Source organism: Clavelina lepadiformis, chromosome 6, assembly GCF_947623445.1.
Source record: "Clavelina lepadiformis chromosome 6, kaClaLepa1.1, whole genome shotgun sequence".
NCBI classification, from domain to species: domain Eukaryota; kingdom Metazoa; phylum Chordata; class Ascidiacea; order Aplousobranchia; family Clavelinidae; genus Clavelina; species Clavelina lepadiformis.
Window position 1 is genome coordinate 19,430,850 of NC_135245.1, and position 18,241 is coordinate 19,449,090.

The window sequence follows — 18,241 nt, forward strand, 5'->3', positions numbered from 1 at the left end:
TCATGATCTGTTCGTAGCTCGTGTGACTCGACTCTGCCCTTGGTGCTAGAGGTCCCAGGTTCGATTCCCGGCGTTAATCCCTTAAGCCACTTATGCTTGAACAAAACGTAAACAACCTAGTCCACGACCACAAGTATAAAGTACGCCGGTTGACAATATTTGTAACTGAGGCGCCTGCCAGACCGGGGACACGAGCTATAGAGTGGAATAATGGCGATCGTATGTAGCTCTTCTATTCCAAAGCATATAAATTTGAAAATCAAAGTGAAAATATGTATTTAACATGATCGTATAAACTTAGCTTTCTGCCATCACGACATAATGTGTGAAATTATTACAATGATAACCTTTAACGTTATCATTTATCTTGCTAGAACGTTTGTTAACATGACGTCTCCGTGGCTCAGCAGTAGCGCGTGGGACTCCAGATAAGAAGATTTCGTGTTCAAACCAGGTCGGAGTCAGTTATCCTTTTATCTCAGTGTTATCAAACTGACGAACGGTTTCAAGTCAATTCCAGTTCTGGACAGTCGAGGAAGATTAAACCTGGAACAATTAAACTCAGGATGAACCAACCAACATGTGTGGATTGAAACCTTGGACTCAATTATCCTTGGTTTCATCGTACGTTGGTTGAGTTCCAGAGTTGAATCGACCGTGAGTTGAAATGAACGGTTAGTCGGCCACCCTGACGAACAAAGGGTTATACGCAGAGCAAGCAAGGTTATACGCAAGGCATACCTCATAGAAATGATCGCGCTTTCCGTCATTGACATCGGTGATAAGGTTCTGGCTTTGACTCCTCACAAACTTCAACTTCTTTTTTTTCTTTTGATGTGATGATGGTATGTGTGCTAACACATGTCCATTAGGCCAGAGAATATGTAGCTTGCGACGTTTATCACAGAAATCGGAGCAAAAGTTACCGAGTTCAGGTCTCTGTGGAGCCATATATGACCTGTGTTTTTCCCTTTTCAAAATTTAACAACTGATGCATCATTGTTAGTTATATTTGTTACACCACATCATATACGTGTGCAACTTCATAGCTCGTGTGCTTCGACACTGCACTCGGTGCTAGAGGTTCAAGGTTCGATCCCGGGCCATGGCAGAATAGAAGGCAATACAGTGAGGTCGACATCTGGTCCATGGTCTAAAACCACCAAATAGGAGGTAGAACCGTGGATCCTCCCCGGATGGAGAGCAATGGGAGGATTGGTGGAAAGATTAGCGTTTTTTCTTATTTGGTTGATGTTGAAAGATATATATTTGAATTTCAATGCAAAATATATTCCTGCGTGTAGCGGGTTTGGATAAAATTTGCCTGCTGGCATGGCGGTAGTAGGTTCGATACCCAGCTAGGGTAGCGCAGGTAAAATATTTTTGGCGCTAATAATTGATAAATATTTTTAGTTCACTAGAGCGTACCGAGGTACCTACTCGCTATCTGTTTGGGTTAGCAGGGCTAGACCCAATCCTGCCAGCTAGTTTCTACCAATGTGGCCACGAGCTTAATCCAAGACGTCGGCTTCACTTGGCACACCTGTAGGCTACCTGTCTCTGAACGCATCTTGACTACCAGCAATGCCTTTCCCCTCTACATAATATATGTCTATTTACCAACCTTGTCAAGTTGTTGACTGACTGAAGTCTCAGAAAGTAACTGGATCATAGAAAACTAAAATGCGCTCCAAGCTGCCATCGATAGCAAGACAACTGCACATTATTATCTCTAACAGGGGAGTAGGCGGATTGGACTGAGCATTGAGAAAACAGACCGATGTTTGAGCACGGCAAGAAAAACTCCACAAAAAGTGTCACGTGGTTTTGCAATTAATTCTGAAATAACCACTGTGATGAAATCGAACAAGAATCGAACACCGGAAATTTAGTACCTCTTTACCAGAGTCTTAAAAAAACAACTGTATTTGCATCCCTAGAAGATATCATCGAAAAGGCGCCAGGCAAAACATAATTTAAGTTTTCCACCGATGCTCGAGCTTGAAAAATTGTCAACTATCGAGCTGCTGAAAAACTTCGAAAAACTTCGCCACATCAGTTTTTGGAAAGCCCCTAGCTGGTTTCGACGGCATCCCGGTTGATCACCTGAAATGATCAAAAATATCGTTCCACGTACTTCTTTACTCGGTCCTGTGCAAGTGCTCGAACACCAAAGCATAAGAGACGCAGAGATCGTAACAAAAGAAGCAATTTATTGTAACAACTGCAGAGATATCTCTTTGCTGAGCGTTGTTGGCAAAGTTATTCGATACCCAGACAGCTGATCCGGTAAAAATATTTATGGCGCCATTAAGTGATAGAGATTTTTAGGGTTCCACTAGATGGACACAAAACATACCCCACCCAACCCCTTTAAAGGTTTCCCAGAGTTTACAGTGTGCGTGTTTATAAATCCTAGCAGACCATTTTTACCCCGAATCTCAAAGGCGGCTTTATAAAAAACAGCAGCTTATCAATTGACTATATTTTTTCTATCCGACTAACCCAGAAAAATATCGAGAAAAAGGTCGGTCTATCGTAGTCATCAGATCATCAAGTTAACGCACGAAAGTTGGTGTACAACTAAATGATACATTCTAGAGAACTTTGCCTAGCTCAGTGACCTTCAGAAAGTAATGGATGATTGATGACAGTCTTCAAGCAACCGATGCTCAACATCTGCCACGAAATCGTAATGAAAGCAAAGAAAATGTGAAGTCGTACATATACGCGACTGGAGAGAAAGTTGAACGCTTTAATAGACGCTGTCTGTGGCGCACCAAGATCAGGAACAGCAGTTTGATGGAGCGCACCGGCTGCAGCTCTCTACTCTATTAGATGAAAGCTCGCCAAATCAAAAACCTAAGACATGACCGCTGACTTCCCGTTGTCGGAATTCCAAAGGACATCGTTCACCACGATGAACTCATTTCTAGATCCAGGCTCATTGGTCGACCTTCCCTGAATTTCTATGACAAGGTGAAGCAGGATATGAAAGAGTTCTACCTTGACAGCAACATGTGGGAAATCCTGGTCAACAACCGACAAGCTTGATTGAAAAAACTCGGAAAACAATATTAGTATTCAATGAGCCGGTGTCCACTAGAGACCCACCATATAATTCACACAGCTTAAACATGTCTTTAATTTTATTGAATGAATCGTCAAAAACAAAATTGACTATTTTACCCTCAGCCGAACTCGAAGTAGGTCACGCTGCCAGTCATTGAAGCTGCTTGGATTTTACTGGGTATTTGATTTAGTCCAGAAAACTTAAGTTAGGTTTAGTTATCTACAGCATATGATAAAACAATTTAGTTCGCTTAACGTGAAATATGGAAAGGAAATTATGAATGTACAATGTTTTTGTTGAAATAGCGACAGCCCAAACACAACTACCAAAAATAATATAAATTTCATGAAAACATTATGATTGGAGAACTTCACTAATCACATGAACAAAGTTGATCCACTACAGAAAACAAAGTTTAATTTTGTGAATTGTTTATAATAAAGTGTTTGCTTTCTAGCCCCTTGATTCTGAGAAGTTGCTGCATAAGAATGAAAACTTCACAGCGCTGGAAGACAGAAATTTCTAGAAAGAGTACGTTATTGGCAGCTTGTTGATCCGAGAATCACCGCTTGAACCTACAAACATTAATGACTAGATTGAAGATATCGTTTACGCTATTTTGCATCTAAAGTTTTCAAGTTAAAAACTTATTATATTTTACAACAAAAATTTAAAAGCCTATAATAGTAGCTTACAAATATTTAGGTTTATTCACAGGATGTCTGTTTACAAAAATATAACCAACCAAAGACAGTTTGAGAGCTAACTTGTACTTATATAACCTAGGAAGCTATAAACCAGCTTAAATAACTGATATAAACGTCAACCGAAAATGTATTCAATAAACCAAAACTCCAAACTGATAGTCTCATAAACTTCAGCCATTTAGTCATAGCACAATAAAGAACATGCTCACGCACAATTAACGAAAAGGAAAAAGTGGTAAAACTCGAACTTTTATAAAACATGCAAGATGCCAACAATACAATTGTGCTACGTCATATTAAGTTAGGATCAAGCTAACAAGTTTAGACAAAATTTGCCACTATCATAAGCATGTTTATCGCTATCAACAAAATACTGAATGTTCAACTCACCAAACGTACCAGAACAAGCTTTCACTCTGCGCTGTAATGTTGAACTGACCAAGCCAACGCACAAGTTCTCACAAGTGCGACCTTCTCAGCCACCGCCAAAATAAAATGACCACGAGTTTTTTTGTTTGTTTGTGACGTCACCTGGCATTCGGCGCGGCGCGCGTTAATTTAAGTTTGGCTTCCTTCCAAAATTATCCGCGTAAAGCGCTTAGGAGTAATTTTGAACTTAAACCAGCAATCTATGATGTCTATGGAAAATGAAATGAAAATCAACCGACTAAAGAAACTTTGAATAGAATAAATAAATAAAACAATAGAAACATTGACGCAATTAATTTGTCGCACCAAAGGGACATTCTGCTATCAGACTAAATAGCTTTTATAAACGTAAGTTTTGTATTTTTGTGCGTTTTTTAATTCCTTTTTCTCTTCTCTTATATTTTTTGTCGTCGGCGTTAGGTGTCAAATCGTCATTATCGTCGCAAATGCGATGATAAATTTGTTTCAGGTACCCCGGGTATACAGCAAACATACCTGAGGTGAAGTTTGGAAGATCCCAGGTAACTTATATCAACTAGTTTATTTGCTTTGCTTAAATATGTTGTCTTAGGCTTTCATACCAATAGTTTTTGTTCCATGTTTATGTCACTGTTAGTTACGCTTTTATTAAATTAGGAGTATTTTTAATATAATAGTAATGACGTAATAGATATATTTATGTTTCTAATTTTAACAGATTTCTATGTCAATGGGAGCTAATAAAGTCCGGTTGTTTTAAATGTTTTTAAATAATAGATTTAAAAAGATATTTATATTTTTATTAAATGCGGAAACAGTTTTTGTTAAAGTTAATTAAATTTCAACATAAATTGTTTGCAGTTTAACCAAAATACATTTGTCCAGTTCCAGTAACAAATCTGCTGGCATTAAGATATACAAACAATAATAACACACGTACTGCAGTCGAAGGCATAATGACTTTCTCCATATTGGGATTGTTGTGTTTTTACTGTTGTATTGCGTGTTGTTTTTTTTATCTGTGTGAACTTGGGCGATCATGAGCTAAAGGGATTCTTCTCTCTTCCTACAGTGTTGTGTGTTTACCGTGTTTCACGATCGCATTCGCGGTCACCAAAAAGTTAGAAATGTGGGGCTGGTGCTATCATTAATACAAGTGATGAAAGTGAACATTTATTAGCTTGTAGATAGCTTGTCTCTATCTGACAATTCAAGTAAATCAAAAAATTTTTAATGAATTTATGTATAATATAAAAATATATTCATCGCCCAAAATATGATGTTTGGCTTATCACGTCACAAACACGCGATGGCTTGTGTTTGGTTTAAGTAAGTACAAAATGTAGGTTGCGCATTGTACGTCAAATATAGGATGTCGATGGTTGCATTAAAATATCATCACCGAAAAGAACACGAACAAAAAATGAGACAAAATAATTTGAAAAACAAAAAATACAGAAAGTTCTTAAAATTCTTTGTAAAAAAACAGAAGATTACTTCGAATAATCTCAAAAAGCTTTCACACTTTTTATTTTCAAGCACGAATTTATGTGAAAAACACAAATAAAAAAAGCCAAAAACGTAATGAATATAACAATATTGTAATACTTGCAACATCGCTATTTGTTGAAGAGTTTGAGTTCATTTTCAGTTTTATTTGTGTCGGATTCAGTTACGTAAAACAATTGCAGGCACTGCGGAAATGTTTCTGAAGGTTTGGTAAAATAGAAAACCGTCTCTTGCAAACGTGACATGAAACCTTTTTTCATGCAAGTAGGTGGCAAAAGATTTTTTCCCACAAACCTTACAAACTTATCTAATGGACGCCAGAATGTAGGTGGTTGTGCCGAAGAACGCTCCATTTGGCTTAAAAATGCTTCGAGCAAATATCACATTTCAATTTTTTACATTTCTTGATTGTGATATCCATGGCATGCCGTTCCAGCAAAATTGATGACTCAAAATCACTCAGTATCATGGGTCAAATAGCTTTGAGTCATTAGCAGTATTCATATCATATTGGTGGCCGCCATATTTACTGTCAGATTCTGGATACTTAGAAAATGTAAGGTCTGCTTTATGGGCTGGTGAGGCCAAAAGATACATCCTACAAATCAGGCTCGAGATTTAGAAAGTTTTTGTTCTTATTTTTCATTACACGTTGGTTGATATTCAACCTTGAGATGGATTGGAACAATTGTAAAAACTCTTTACTGATAGCAGGTTATTACTTGTTTGACCGAATATGCTTACCTCGGTACAGACAAGGGCATGATGGGTGATAGTAACAGGCTTAGAAGCTTCCATACGCTAACAGATTATAAAGCGTTTATCATTGCGAACGGTTCAAGCTTCCGGTTCCATGAGGAAAATTACAACCAGTGGAGAGACAGAAAGGCATATGTACATATATAACTTATATATACTTATGAAAGCCCAACAAAATCACTGCTTGTCACACTCCCAATATATGATGATCGTATCGAGTTGTTGCTACTCCCAAGTCATCAGGGTCTGAAATTCTTGCAAGAAAAAGATAAGTTGCGGATTAGCTGAAGACTATGATGGAATATAACTTCGTCGTATCAATTCGTTCCAGATCACAAATATTTATTTAACTGTTATTAATACAAATATACATATTTCGCTGTGTTTTCGAAATATACGATGAAGCGTTAAAAAAAACAAAAAAACTCAAAAAATTGACTTGCTGTTTAAAAGCAAAATACTGTCGGCAAATTAAAAGATGTTTTACTAGCTGCCAGTAAATAACAGAAGCGACTCCGTAAGGTGGCGCCAATGCTTCACCAGTGACTAAATCATCACTTAAACGAAAATTGTTTGCTTTTTGGCGAGTTGCGTTTCAGGATTTGTAGGTTCTGTGACAACAGACAAGACAAACTCTAACACACGGTTTCTAATCCAAACCAAAATCTTTTAGGTAAAAATAATTAAAAAACGTACAAGATCAATTCCTACAACACAGCTTGATATACCGTACGCAAATAAGCCTGCAGTTGTCAATGATAAAAACAAGGGATTGAAAACTTTGTAATAAGTGACAAAAAGAGGCTAAGTAAAAACTTGTCTTGTGTTCACTTCAACTTCAAAGTTTTCACAGAAAAAATGTTTATTCGGAGGACGGATGACTTCTTTTACTCCAGGGGTTTACTCTTCTGGGAATTCTTGACTTATTAGTTGAAATCACGTGGTGCATGTTGTTTTTGAGGTCACTTTCTGCCCTGTTACGTCATAACACAAACATTGATAAATAAAAGTGATGTCACATTGATAACCTTGTTATGTTGTGACAAAATGTCTGGATAAATAAGCGCGAGAGAAAAACTGGCGATAATTAAATTCGGGGGAAATTTTTCATCCTAATTATTTCTTTTATTGATTTCTTATCTGTATTGTTTAATCCAGTTCAAATCATCGTCATTTTTATTTTTATCATTAGCAAGAAAACACAAAATCAGTTGCTAGGCGCGGGTAAAAAGTCACAAAACCAGAAAGGCTTAAAACGTGCACGAAAATAATAACATGTGGTTAAAAACAAACACGGTCACTACGCCCAGTAAATGTTTTTCCACAAAAATGTTGTCGCTAAAATTTCGTAAATTGTCAAAAGTGTTAAGCGATTTCTATTGGCTCCATTTTGTGGTTTGATATTGAAAAAGCACTCATTGTTTGTGTTGGGCAGAGCAGTTAATGTCAAACAAGTCAAACTGAGTCAGGCCTGTGCAACTGAGACTCTGTTAACGACATAGACCAGCAAGGCAATGTTGCGTATTCCCAAAATTATGAAGAAAACGTGCTAGTAGACACGCAGCAACACATTCTCATAACGCTATACAAGACGTGATAAGATAAGATAAGATATTTCGGCGTCTCGGTCTAAAACTCACAACAACAAAGTTAGACTAAAATAAAAACAGCAATTCTGCGGGGATTCCCCCAACTTGAGTCATCGGAAGCGGCAGACACGGAAACTTTCGCATCACTTGCGACTTGAGAACGCGACCGATTAATTATTATTCATCATCGTACGGCTGCGAACATTGCCATCTCAAGTAGACTTTCTCCTTATCCTAAAACGTGTCACGCTCAGGGGAATTGTGACGTCACCGCGATAATCGATAAACCCTTTTTAAAAGTACAAGAAAAAACACGCGCGTAAGTACATTCCAGAGCGGTGTTTTTTCGAGGTTCTTAAAAAACGAGAAGTTTCGTCAAACATCAGCAGTCGAAGTCAGTAAAACTGACGGATGGAGCTGTCATGGTGTTGTGGTCATGGCACGTATTTACTTGTCCGCTTAGGGGTTAGAATGCAAGTTGTTATAAATAATGCCTTAAACGTATTCAAGGGCGCACGTGTTTATGACACAAGTTACATAGTATTTGTCACCACGTAGGTAAAGACGATTTGCTCGAGTTAAGTTTCCATTTACACTGGGGGCAGTTTTCAGCAAGTTTCTAACTCAACTTTCAATTACAGAAGATTAATAATTGTTTGTCATAATAACTGAATTTTGACTGGTGAGATTCATTGCAGGAAAATCACGCACAATGAAGCTTGCATTTCTGTCGGTTCTAATCATTTTGAAAGTATCGGCGATTCTGGGTGAGTTTTATGCAATTTCTTGCATTGCATTTACTTCGAAATCTTGTTTTAAACGTGCAATTTTGCGCGTAGTTGTTTTTGTATCAGGTATTTCACTCTTCTTTATGGAGTAAATAAGACCCCTTAGTAAGCTGGATAAACTTTAACGATTTTAACCAGCATGCGCAATTTTCAACGCAAAATCTCAGACGAAACATGGAAAATTTTATAATCGCTTTAGGCAGCTCGAGCTGGCCACGGTTGACTGCACGTGTGACGTTAATTTTATAATTTTCTTTAAAGGCTGCAAAGAATTAGAGGCGCCAAGCCGCGGGTCTAAGGTCTGTCTGGATCACATTGACGGCCAGCAAGAATGCTATTTTGCGTGCGAAGACACGTGCACTCTCATTGGTTCAGAAGTGCTCACGTGTTCCGGAGCTAATGGCGAATGGGATGGCAGTCCTCCATTTTGTCAACGTAAGAAGATTTTTCGGTTTATATTTTATCCATTTTGTCATTTTGCCGATTTTAAATGATAATACAGTATTATCGGTATAACTATTCGCATATCGAAGACCGTAGCCATTATTAAATTTTTACCCAGGCAAATATGTTAATTAGTTCCCGATTAGACATGTTGTTAAATGTGACTTAGCACTTGAAGATATTTGGTGCCAGGATTTGAAACAATTTATGGAGGCGAGCGCCTTATTCGACTCAATCTAGCTACTAGCTAGATATCATAATACTCTGGAAGAATTTTGCGTCGGTTTTAAAACTATTTTCTCCTTTGTTTTACAGCTGACTTCACGAAATGTAAATCCGTAAGTAACTAAACGAAAAGTGTTACGTAATAATGACATTATGATGAAATTTCCGATTTAGAGTTGCACAGATTTGAAATTCTAAGTAAAACTCTTGTGCAAGCAGCATACAGACAGCAACTTTAAGGTTACCAGAGTTTCCGTGATGAAAGCAAGAGATTTTGCAACTTTTTGGAATGTGTGAAAGCTCGTATTCTGAAACTCGGTTAGCCCTAAAGTTGCTTAGTGCATCCTGCTTTGATGTTATAAGAGGTTGACAGGTTTTGCCATCGCCCTTATCCTTTTGCTCGGTCGTTGTAACATACCTGTCACGTGAGTGATTGGGTAATACAATATTATTATTCTCATTATGACGCAATAAAAAAATCATTGTTTGTTCACAGGGCAAAAAGTGTCCCAAGCTGAGCAAGGAAGAGTTTAAGTTGGCCAAAAAGTATAAGAACGTGACGTCAGAAGAGGAAGCTATTTTGGCAGAGATTGACGGCTTGTATTTCTCATATGAATCGTCACGGGGAACCTTCTCGCGGTTTCGCTGCATGCCGCAAATGTGTAAGATTCCTTGCAGTTACCTCAGAGGTACGTAGCCCGCCGATATACGAAGTAGAATTACTCTCCACGGTAGTTTTAGGACATTGCTGCAGACCGAGACATAACTGAGTCATTAAACTCGAGTCGCAAGTCAAGTCGAGTCATCTGGCCAATAAGACTCGGGTCAAGTCGTACGAGATCTGAGGCCAAGCCATTGATCTGAGGCCATATAGAAAACAAAAATACCGTTTCTGTCAAGAAGAAACGTTTATAGTTTTTCAAAATTTGCTTGGTTTTGCTGACCCCTGGACACCTTTGTAGACAAACAAAACCTCATTTTAATATAATTGAAAGAAAGAAATAATCGCCTTTATGCTGGAGCCAAATCAATCTGTACCGATTTGAATGAAGTCAAGTCAATAATGTAATTTCTTAAAAAGGGACTCGACAAGAGTGCAGTCCTTGCAAAATGTGACTCGACTCATTGCGACTCTGACTTCTAGTAATACTGTACCGTAGGAAAACTTGGCAAAAATTTTATTTTCATGTCAACCTAGCTGAAGGTTCGCTCTGAAATGTTGTTATTGAATTTAACTTTAAATTCATCTATCTTGATATTCATGAAATTAACTTCACCATTTTTGACGTCTTTTCTCGTGTTCTCTGCTGTCTGCTTAGTTTGAACAACGTATTTACTTGATTATAGCCATCTAACAGCCAATACCTTTCACTTCATACTATGTTCTTACAGTCCGCAGATTGTGTAACGTGTGCAGGAGCTGTAAATTAAAACGAAAATTAAAGTGCGGATCACAAGGAAGTTTATTTGGCCGCTAGATGATGCACTGGTGCTCGAAAAACTTGACTTCCCGAACAACTCGAAAAATTGACTTGCAGTTTAAAAAAAAATTACGCAAATTAAAAGATGTTTCATTTCTATTTCACACTGTCATTATACGGCTAACTTCATAAAGTGATTAGTTCCCAGAAAAATGGGACATTTATGCGCAAAGTATTGAAAGCAACACCATCAGTTCTGTATAAAGCGTAATGTGATGCTTCGTGCCTGTAACTTTGTGTTTATCTGTAAATTGCTGCATGTGCGTTCATTTGTGCTGCAATAAACCTTATTCTTATGTGTTAAGTAATAGCGTGTTGCAAATGACGGCGCCTTACAAGACCTACTGCAAAGTGTTTCTGTTTGGTGCCATGGCCAGGTGCAATTTTTTACCGAGGCAAATACGTGAAGTACGTTCCCGGTTAAGAATGTTGTTAAATGCAGTTTAGCATTAACAATATTTTGAGCCAGAATTCCAAAAAAGTTACGGAGGCTGGCGCCTGATTAATCTCAATGTGGCTTCGGCCTAGTTGTTGTAATGCAAATGTATTATTACGTAACATAGGTTCTACAGGCGTGGCTGAACGGTGATTATAATCACTCAACGAAATCGTTGTAACGCAATGTCTGTATATGTTCACGCACAGGATTATTATCATTCATCTATGCTTTCATACTTAGCAATTACCGTTTGATACATTTTATATTACCTTTAATTACGTTGTCAAAACTACGTTAAATGTAAGATTTGTCATATGATAATATCGTTAATCTCATTATGACGTAATAGTAACGTTAATATCCAGCAGAAATCGTCATTTTTAAACCGATTAAAGTTTTAAACGAACAATATAATTTATAGTTACACAGGGTCGTGTCCGCATTTCATCTTATTTCAAAAATACAGCAATTTTACCACAACATTTGTATTTTGGCGGCAAATCTTTTTCATCAGTTCTTTTTTGTGTCCAAAATAGACGGTAACCCTGGTTTCACAGCAAGTGTTGGACCGATATCTTACGTTATACTACAGCATATGCTGTCTAGCAATACCGCGCCTCTTCTCAAGGAGAATACCTCGGACAAATATTTGTGTTCGTTACACTTTCGACAACTGCATTAGCGAGCGTGCTTCGAACCCAAATATTTTAATAACGAAATCATGCAATTTTGTAGTTACAAGAACATATGTGAGTTTCACTTTTAAATCTATAGCTATAGACACACAACGCATAACCCCAATAAAAAGCGTTTTTTACGTTATTATATATCTCAAGTCAGATTAATGCGCATTGCAGTGACGGCATATACCATGTGAAATAACACAACATTTACATCAGTGGTGTTGAAACTTTACCAACGATTTGTCTGTATTACAAATAGCTTCCAAATAAACGCCGGGCTTCGTGCAGCACGTCTTAGACAACCTTACACAGTATAATATTAAAGGATAAGTTATGTGAAGGTCGTTAGGTCCACGTACCGTTACGCAAGTTGCCTTCACCCCGCTTTGTAAGATTTAATATAGCTCTGTTGACAGGCGATCAAAAAAGTGGTTGTGAAATTTGGCACGAATTCTTCACTACCTTTCAACAGAACGAAATGAATCAAATTCTTTTTCTGTGACGTATTACGATGGTAAACATTTTCCGATCGAGTTCTGTTTAGTTTGCAGAAACTAACCTCACAGTCCTATAATAGCATAGTTAAGAACCTTTGTACTAAGATCATAACGTTGTAATTTATTATTGCTGTGATTTAACCCTATGTTTTGACTCTCTCACACACACACACACACATACACAAACACACATACATACACACACACACACACACACACATATACATAGATGCTACTCACTTGTTTTGTTTGTATAGACTTGTTTGGTTTGCAGATACAGGCAATGTTTTTGCGACAAGACACAGCAATAACAACAGAGGCACATTCCATGCAGCACAGATGAATTTTTCACAAAGGTTCTTGTTTCGACCTGATCTGTTATTTTTAATAGTTATGTCGTCGTAATTTGCACTTTATAGGGTAACTTAGTCCTATTAGCTTAAATCCGCAGGTAAAAACATCATCGACCGATGGCAGATACCACACGTGTAATTGGTTATCATGAAGTTAAGCCAAACACACTCGATTTTTGCAACTCTTTGTGATGTTAACAGCTGTTAGTATTAATTAGAAGTTTATGATTGTTTGGAAGTTTCGCTGTAATTATATTTGTGTGTAAGTTTAAAAGCAGTTGTAATTTGGTTGAAAATTGGAAGCTTACGATTTTACGCATTAAAAGTCCAAAAAAGGAAGGCAATTTAAACCATCCTTGAATTGTCGACCCATTGCGGGCAAGCCTTGACAGTGGCCACAAACTATATTTGTAACCTACCATTTCAGTCCGATGACATCATCGTTTTATGATGTCATTTGTTTATATTCAAATAAATACGCTCGATTGAACTGGTGTGAGTCAATTGCTGTACAGTACACTACAAGTATTTCCGGGGTATGTGAAATAACACTTAACATGGCAACGCGAAACAGACAAATCCAAGTCTAATTCAATTACATCGTTTCCCTCATACCAAATATACCAGGATGTCATTCAAAGAACAGAGACACATTCAAAGCTGTGTTCTTACAAATTTGGTGAAAATTCACACAAATTCATCTTTTGCTGAAATACTTCCGCAGCTTTGAGAATGAGAAATAATGATTCGCATCGGTTAAACGAACAATAACTCACAACTGATATTTTTTAAGCGTGAGGTTTCCTTTTGCCAAACAGAAACCGCTTTTTTCCAAATAAAAACGTAGTTTCGGGAACGTAAGGGTGAAAGTAGGCAAATTAAAACTGCTAAGCTGATTTCATCTCGTGTACTAGAAAAGTATAAAACAGACCGGCAAACTCACGAGACTTAACATACCGGTAGGCGACTATGTTTGGTTTGAAATTAGCGAGAAGATTTTCGTCAATTTTCTATGAGGTCTTTGTTGGATCGACAGAACGGAAGGGGCAACGCGAAGGGTGCAATTAGCGGTTTTGACGTCTAGCTCAAATGCCCCGTAAAAGGTGTCGCGTTTTGAAATGTGACACCGCTAAAATCTTGCGTGACGGCTTTTGTTTAAGCAAAATCTGTTTAATCTAAATTTGATGATTAATAAACAACATTTAGAAGTTTCACTTTAAAGTAAAAAGATTCTTCTCCGAAAGTCAGGATGATTTCACAAGTTTAATGACCCGAAGCTGCTTAGAAATGAACCTGAACTTGGGGCAAACAACCGCAAAAGACAAACATTTCACTGTCACAGTTGCTGTCTGAGACGATATATTAGAAAATTTGGATCGTGAAAAGACAAACGATTTCCGTTTAGCCATTGAACGCTATGGTAGGCAAGTTTTATAATATTCTTTTTTCCAATTTCCGCTTGTGCTTGTAGCCTAAAAACACAATGTGGATTAAATTCAATGTCTTCGTTTTCGAAATACGCATGTTATGGTTTCTGAGAATGCATTTTACCGATTTTCTTGGTGGTTTTTCTACTTCCATTCCAACCACTCGCCCACCCAAGCTGTAAGTTATATTTGGCGGTTTACCTCTGTCCGCGTCGTATATAAATAGTTTTGATTATTTTATTACGATATCTCCACCAAAGCAATTACTCTACTTCATGCGGGATATGATCAATCGCGATTCGTAACAGCGATTCACAGAACGCTGACGATTTGATATCAAGGTTTTCACGTAAAGCTTTCGGTGTCGACCTATAATGAGTAGTACTACGTCACAATGAAAGTCGTTTTGAGCCAAGTGTTTGATCAGCCTTTGCCAATGACAGCTTTTGGCTTGGTCATACTTAAAAGCGCATTATTGTTACGTCATAAGATAAGTCGGACGTTGCGGTGATTGCAAAAATAATTAATCAAATCCGAAATCTACCGACGACATGCACTTCACCATCGTACCTCGACGAGTAAAATTCGATGACGTAGAATCTAGCGGGTCACAGCTGGCGGATTGCATGATTTGGTCTAGCTATGCGTGTTTATCTTGTTGAATAATAATAATTTGCTCGGTGCTTTTCTCCCGGTGGGCAATGAGTTTTATCAGTCAGGCATTGCAACCGCTGCTCATTTCTAGGGTCTAGACAGGGTTAACAGTGTCGATGATACGGACATTTTTTGACCTTTAGGCTTGTTAATCACAGCTTTTTAAATATTTACTACACCGGGTATGCGTCTACTATCCAGTCCCTGTGCAATACCAAATCCTACTCAATATGTTATACTTAATAGCTCGATATGGTACAGGCGCTGTTTTAAAAAACCGACATGTAGGCAAACAATCAACACAAAGATCTGTTTGTCTTGGCTAGAAAGTTTTAAATACCAACAGGCTACTTGTTTCAACATTGCTTACAATCCAGACGATCGGTTACACAAACATTCATAAAAGTAAGTAACTATACAGTCCTTGCTTTGATCCGAACTATACAATTGCCACAATAAAGTTAGGAAAGTGACTATGGCGGTTAGGTTAGGAGAATGGGTCATGAGATGTTGATTTTACAATATTTAGTGTTTAATTAAAGTTTGAATTAGGTTGCTATGTTATAACATTTAAGTCAGGTTGACAAGAAACTGTCAAAAATAGCATTTTCTGGTGAAATAATGGCAACCAATAGTTTTTTATCTTTAAATCAAAATCTGCTACAATACCATTGGAATATGTATAGTGACGTAATAATGAAAGCATGACGTTATTAGGAGTGCGAAAGAGACAGCCGGGCCTTGAAACGTGTTTACATGTAAACCAGATCAATAAATCAATTGTACAAGTTGGGCTGACTGGAACTTTCTCCTTTTTCGGCTGCGGGCGCGGTGAAAAGAAATTGGCTTATAAAAGTAGTCGCGTTTGACCAATTCAGCATTGAGTTAGTGTCATCCAACGTAGTGAGTTGATTTGAAGAGACGACGCAAAGACAGAATTATGTTTAGAAGTGGACTTTTACTGCTTGTGTTTTTGGCGGCAGCTTCAAGCGGTAAGTTTGCGTTTCGGTTGAAGCAATGGCTTACTGTATTCTAATTTAATAGCACTACACAAACTTGCGTGAAAGATCTATTTTGAGGGCTAGGCCTAACATCACTTAATGACAAATGTGAGAGAAAAATGCAACGATTACTTTAAACTGATAGCCTAACTTTTGATATTTTTACAGCCTGTCCGCCAATCGACCTTCCGCCGTTCAGCCAAATGAACTGTACTTGGATTAACGCTTGGGTGAAGCAATGCACATTTCAATGTCAAGCAGGAGTTGAATTGATTGGTTCGTCGGTCCTCACGTGCCGGAAGGGTGCAACGGAATGGGACAAAATAGTCCCCATCTGTTACTGTAAGTTTTTAAGAAAAAAAGCCTTCAAGTGTCAAGTGCTGTCGTTGTGAGCAGAGAAAATGACGCAATATTTTTGTTTTTTTCAGCTGACTACGTGGACTGCGGCAAGGTAAGATGAATAAATAAATGAATAAATCATGATTTTTCAATTGCATTCTATTATTTATCAACCGCAATTTATCATTACTATTTCCATTTTATGAGGTTATTCTTATTTAAATACACCTGAATGTTAAGCTGCCGGTTATGAGGTCATACTAGGAGAAACTTAATACCCGAAATCCGCCTGTGAGGTGTAATTTGATAGATTCCCATCGCTACGCCATTTGAAAAACGACTTCCACATCTAAAACGAATTTTGAATTTCTAAGCGTTCTTATGGACAACGGCTGTTTGTCACCTGATAGTTTGCCTGACTTTAGCCCCTAAATTGCCCAAAAATCAAAATGAATGACCGCATATACCTAAACTTTAGTATAGGATAAGTGTCCCGTCCGTTATCGACGCAATGTTGAATAAAAAATACATAAATAATAAAAGGAATAAAAACCCTTACAAAGAAGCGACCGACAACCCTGTGACAAAGTGATCTATCTGGTCATAGTTGACAAATTTCGGAATTTCTCTCTTCAGAAAAAATGTCCACGTATAAGCGACGAAGAAATCGAGCGATATTCTTCCATGAAGAGGAAGCTGACTCCCGAACAGATGGAAGTGATCCAAGAGGGCCGGATGATTTACAAGAGCAGAAAACTGATGAGGAGTCACTCAAAGATGCCGTGTTATGCGAAGCTGTGCAGGATAAACTGTATTGACTTCCGACGTAAGTCGATAAAATTCCTTACCAGTGTTACCAACCTGGGGTCTGTAAACATACGTGGCGCGGGGTATCCGCATGTTATCCTTTGATTCCCCATAAATAGCAATTTTGGAGTTGGGGTCCGCGAGAAAGGAATTATTGCAGCTAGGGGGTCTGCAAGTAGGAACAAATTGGTAACCACTAGTCTGTAGAGTCAACTGGTAGCCTAAGCCTGGAAGTTTAAATTTATTATGTAATTGTGTATTTTTTTCGATTGAGTTGTTAGCTTGAACTTGGACAGTTAAAAGCGTTTACAAAAATGTTTTTCCTCCTAATTTTTAGCGAACAATCGTATGATCAACCATTGCAGAAGGTGTAAGGCGCCTCCACCGCAAGGAAAGTTAAAGTGTCCGAAGTCGTCGGGAACTTTGTTTGGTTGATTTGCGGACAACGCCTTTATGCGAGCCATTTCGCAATGTGCATATAAGCTCCACAGCGACACCAGGCGTCGCCCGATAGAAGATGACTTTAATGCTTTTTAAGTTAGATTTCCCTAGTTTTCTTAATCAGCATTTTTATATTGTCTTTTGACACCATTTTCATACTTCATTGCCATTTACAAGATGTTTTTGCTCACGCGTTTATGAACACCGAATAAATTCCGACTGATGAGAATTTAACTGTCAAAATATTTTAATTGAAACCCGGATTCTTCCCATTCTTTAGTATCGCGTGGATCCGGTTCGATAGCTTTGATAAAATAAACAAAAAATGGAAGTTTATGTGAATTTCACCGACTACTCGACATTAGATTGCGCAGAAACTAGGCAAAAATAATTTTTGATGGTCCAAAGGAATGGAAAGGCTGAACACCTAGGAGGAGGGTCTTTGGAAGTATTCACGCGCTTTCTAATTTCCCGAAGTATGTAAAAATTTTGAGCAATCTCGTCAGAAGCTGTTGCTGAAAAAGCTTTCAAATGCGAAGTAAACGGATGCAGCCATCGCGCAATGATGTTGTCATGATGACGTAATGTCCTCGGCTATAGTGACAAAACTACCCAGA

The 18,241-nt window shown here is 37.9% G+C and overlaps 2 protein-coding genes across 2 annotated transcripts; both read left to right on the plus strand.

Annotated features, from left to right (window-relative positions):
- Positions 1–8,657: 8,657 nt before the first annotated feature.
- Positions 8,658–11,287, plus strand: LOC143463302 (uncharacterized). Its single transcript, XM_076961761.1, has 5 exons — positions 8,658–8,812; positions 9,095–9,268; positions 9,593–9,615; positions 9,999–10,191; positions 10,895–11,287. The coding sequence occupies exons 1-5, from the start codon at positions 8,758–8,760 to the stop codon at positions 10,978–10,980; spliced, it is 531 nt and encodes a 176-aa protein (XP_076817876.1). The 5' UTR covers positions 8,658–8,757; the 3' UTR covers positions 10,981–11,287.
- A 4,553-nt stretch (positions 11,288–15,840) lies between these two features.
- Positions 15,841–17,853, plus strand: LOC143463444 (uncharacterized). Its single transcript, XM_076961911.1, has 5 exons — positions 15,841–16,028; positions 16,206–16,379; positions 16,466–16,488; positions 17,013–17,202; positions 17,521–17,853. Exons 1-5 carry the CDS (start codon positions 15,977–15,979, stop codon positions 17,616–17,618), a joined length of 537 nt encoding a protein of 178 aa, XP_076818026.1. The 5' UTR covers positions 15,841–15,976; the 3' UTR covers positions 17,619–17,853.
- The last annotated feature ends 388 nt before the right edge of the window (positions 17,854–18,241 follow it).